The 1,537-nt window shown below is 56.6% G+C and overlaps 1 protein-coding gene across 11 annotated transcripts in view; it reads left to right on the top strand.

Annotated features, from left to right (window-relative positions):
- Nucleotides 1-1,118: 1,118 nt before the first annotated feature.
- The window catches only part of CHD3 (chromodomain helicase DNA binding protein 3), a 28,042-nt gene continuing 27,623 nt past the window's right edge, over nucleotides 1,119-1,537 (top strand). For all 11 annotated transcript variants that reach the window (XM_049637001.1, XM_049637002.1, XM_049637000.1 and 8 more), the window contains exon 1: nucleotides 1,119-1,399. In XM_049637001.1, the coding sequence (XP_049492958.1) occupies nucleotides 1,141-1,399 (259 nt within the window). In that variant the 5' untranslated portion in view covers nucleotides 1,119-1,140. The remainder of the gene's footprint in view (nucleotides 1,400-1,537) is intronic.

Here is a 1,537-nt window from a genome sequence, read left to right as displayed (position 1 = left end):
AAACACAGTTATATATAAACATATATTTCATCTTTTCCTTTTCAATGCCTGAAAGGGAAAAAAAAAAAAAAAAACCCTTCCAACCAAACCCCCCCCTTCTAAAGAATTAAAAAAAAAAAAAAAAAAAAAAGCTTTTCTTTAAGAGAAGGGAGGTGGGGAGGAAGAGACTAGTAAAGAAAAGAAAAATATTTAAATCTAGTTGGACTAGTATCTAACTAGTTAACCTTTAACAATTTATGCTGATGTCAGACTGAGCATGAGTACTGATTAATGCCCCCCCTCAAATATTTTTTATAGGGGGGGAGTTAGAAAGAGCAGCCATTTTTGTTTTATGCAGAAATCCTTCATGCCCCCCCCCCAACGCGCGCGCGCGCGCACACACACACACACACACACACACACGCGCGCGCGCGCACGCGCGCACACACACACACACACACACACACTCTCACACACACAGTACACAAGGAAAATATCTCTATTAATCTGTGCACTAATCAGTTATGAAAAAAGGGAGAAATTTGTGGGTTTCTGGGTAAGGGCTTGGGAGATGGGGGTGTAACAGGGAGGAGAATGGGGGGGCGAAAAATGAAATATTAAGCCAGCCATTTTGTTTTAAAAGGGGATTTTTCCCCCCTCTCCCTTTCTTCATGGAGGGGGTGGCGGTGCTGGGGGGGGGGTTGTTTTAAAAATAATTTCAAGGCGGCCATCTTAGTGCCTCAGCTCTGAGAAATATTTCTGAGCGCCCCCCTCAGAATTTAAATATATTTAAAGCAACGGAGAGGGGGGCCGAGAGAAGTCGAAAACTTTTATATATATATATATATATATTTTTAATCCCCCTTTCTTGTTCTCTTGGGAGGAAGGGGAGGGGGGGGAAAGTCTCTCAATTTTTTCCAAGACAATTTTTGGGGGTGGTTCGGCCCCCCTCGTGAGCCGGCGGCCCCGAGGGGGGGTCTGGAGGGGGGTGGCCCGGGGGTTTGGGGGGCTGGGGGAGGCGGTGGGGAGGAGGAGGAGGACGCCGCCGCCGAGGAGGAGGAGGAGGAGGAGGAGGAGGAGGAGGAGGAGGTGGTGGTGGTAGCGGTGGGGGAGGCGGGCGGGCGGTGGGTGGGGGGGTGGTGGGGGGGCCAGAGCCACAGGATGGCTTCCCCTCTGAGGGACGAGGAGGAGGAGGAGGAGGAGATGGTGGTGTCGGAGGAGGAAGAAGAGGAGGAAGAAGAGGGCGACGAGGAGGAGGAGGAGGTGGAGGCGGCCGACGAGGACTACGAGGAGGACGACGACGAGGGAGTGCTCGGGCGCGGGCCGGGCCACGACCGGGGCCGCGACCGCCACAGCCCCCCCGGCTGCCACCTCTTCCCGCCGCCGCCTCCGCCGCCGCCGCCGCCGCCCCCGCCGCCAGGTAAGCGGCCGCCCCGACTCCCGCCTCCCCCCACCCGCCCCCCAGCCCGAGCGGGAGCCGCGGGCGCGCGAGGCCGGGCGGGGGCGAGGCACCCACCGCGCGGCCGAGCCGAGGCGAATCCGGGGCGCCGTGTCGGGC

This window comes from Panthera uncia, chromosome E1 (genome assembly GCF_023721935.1).
Source record: "Panthera uncia isolate 11264 chromosome E1, Puncia_PCG_1.0, whole genome shotgun sequence".
Lineage (NCBI taxonomy): Eukaryota > Metazoa > Chordata > Mammalia > Carnivora > Felidae > Panthera > Panthera uncia.
Note: the sequence above shows the minus strand (reverse complement) of the source record. Positions and strands in the feature narration are given on the sequence as shown.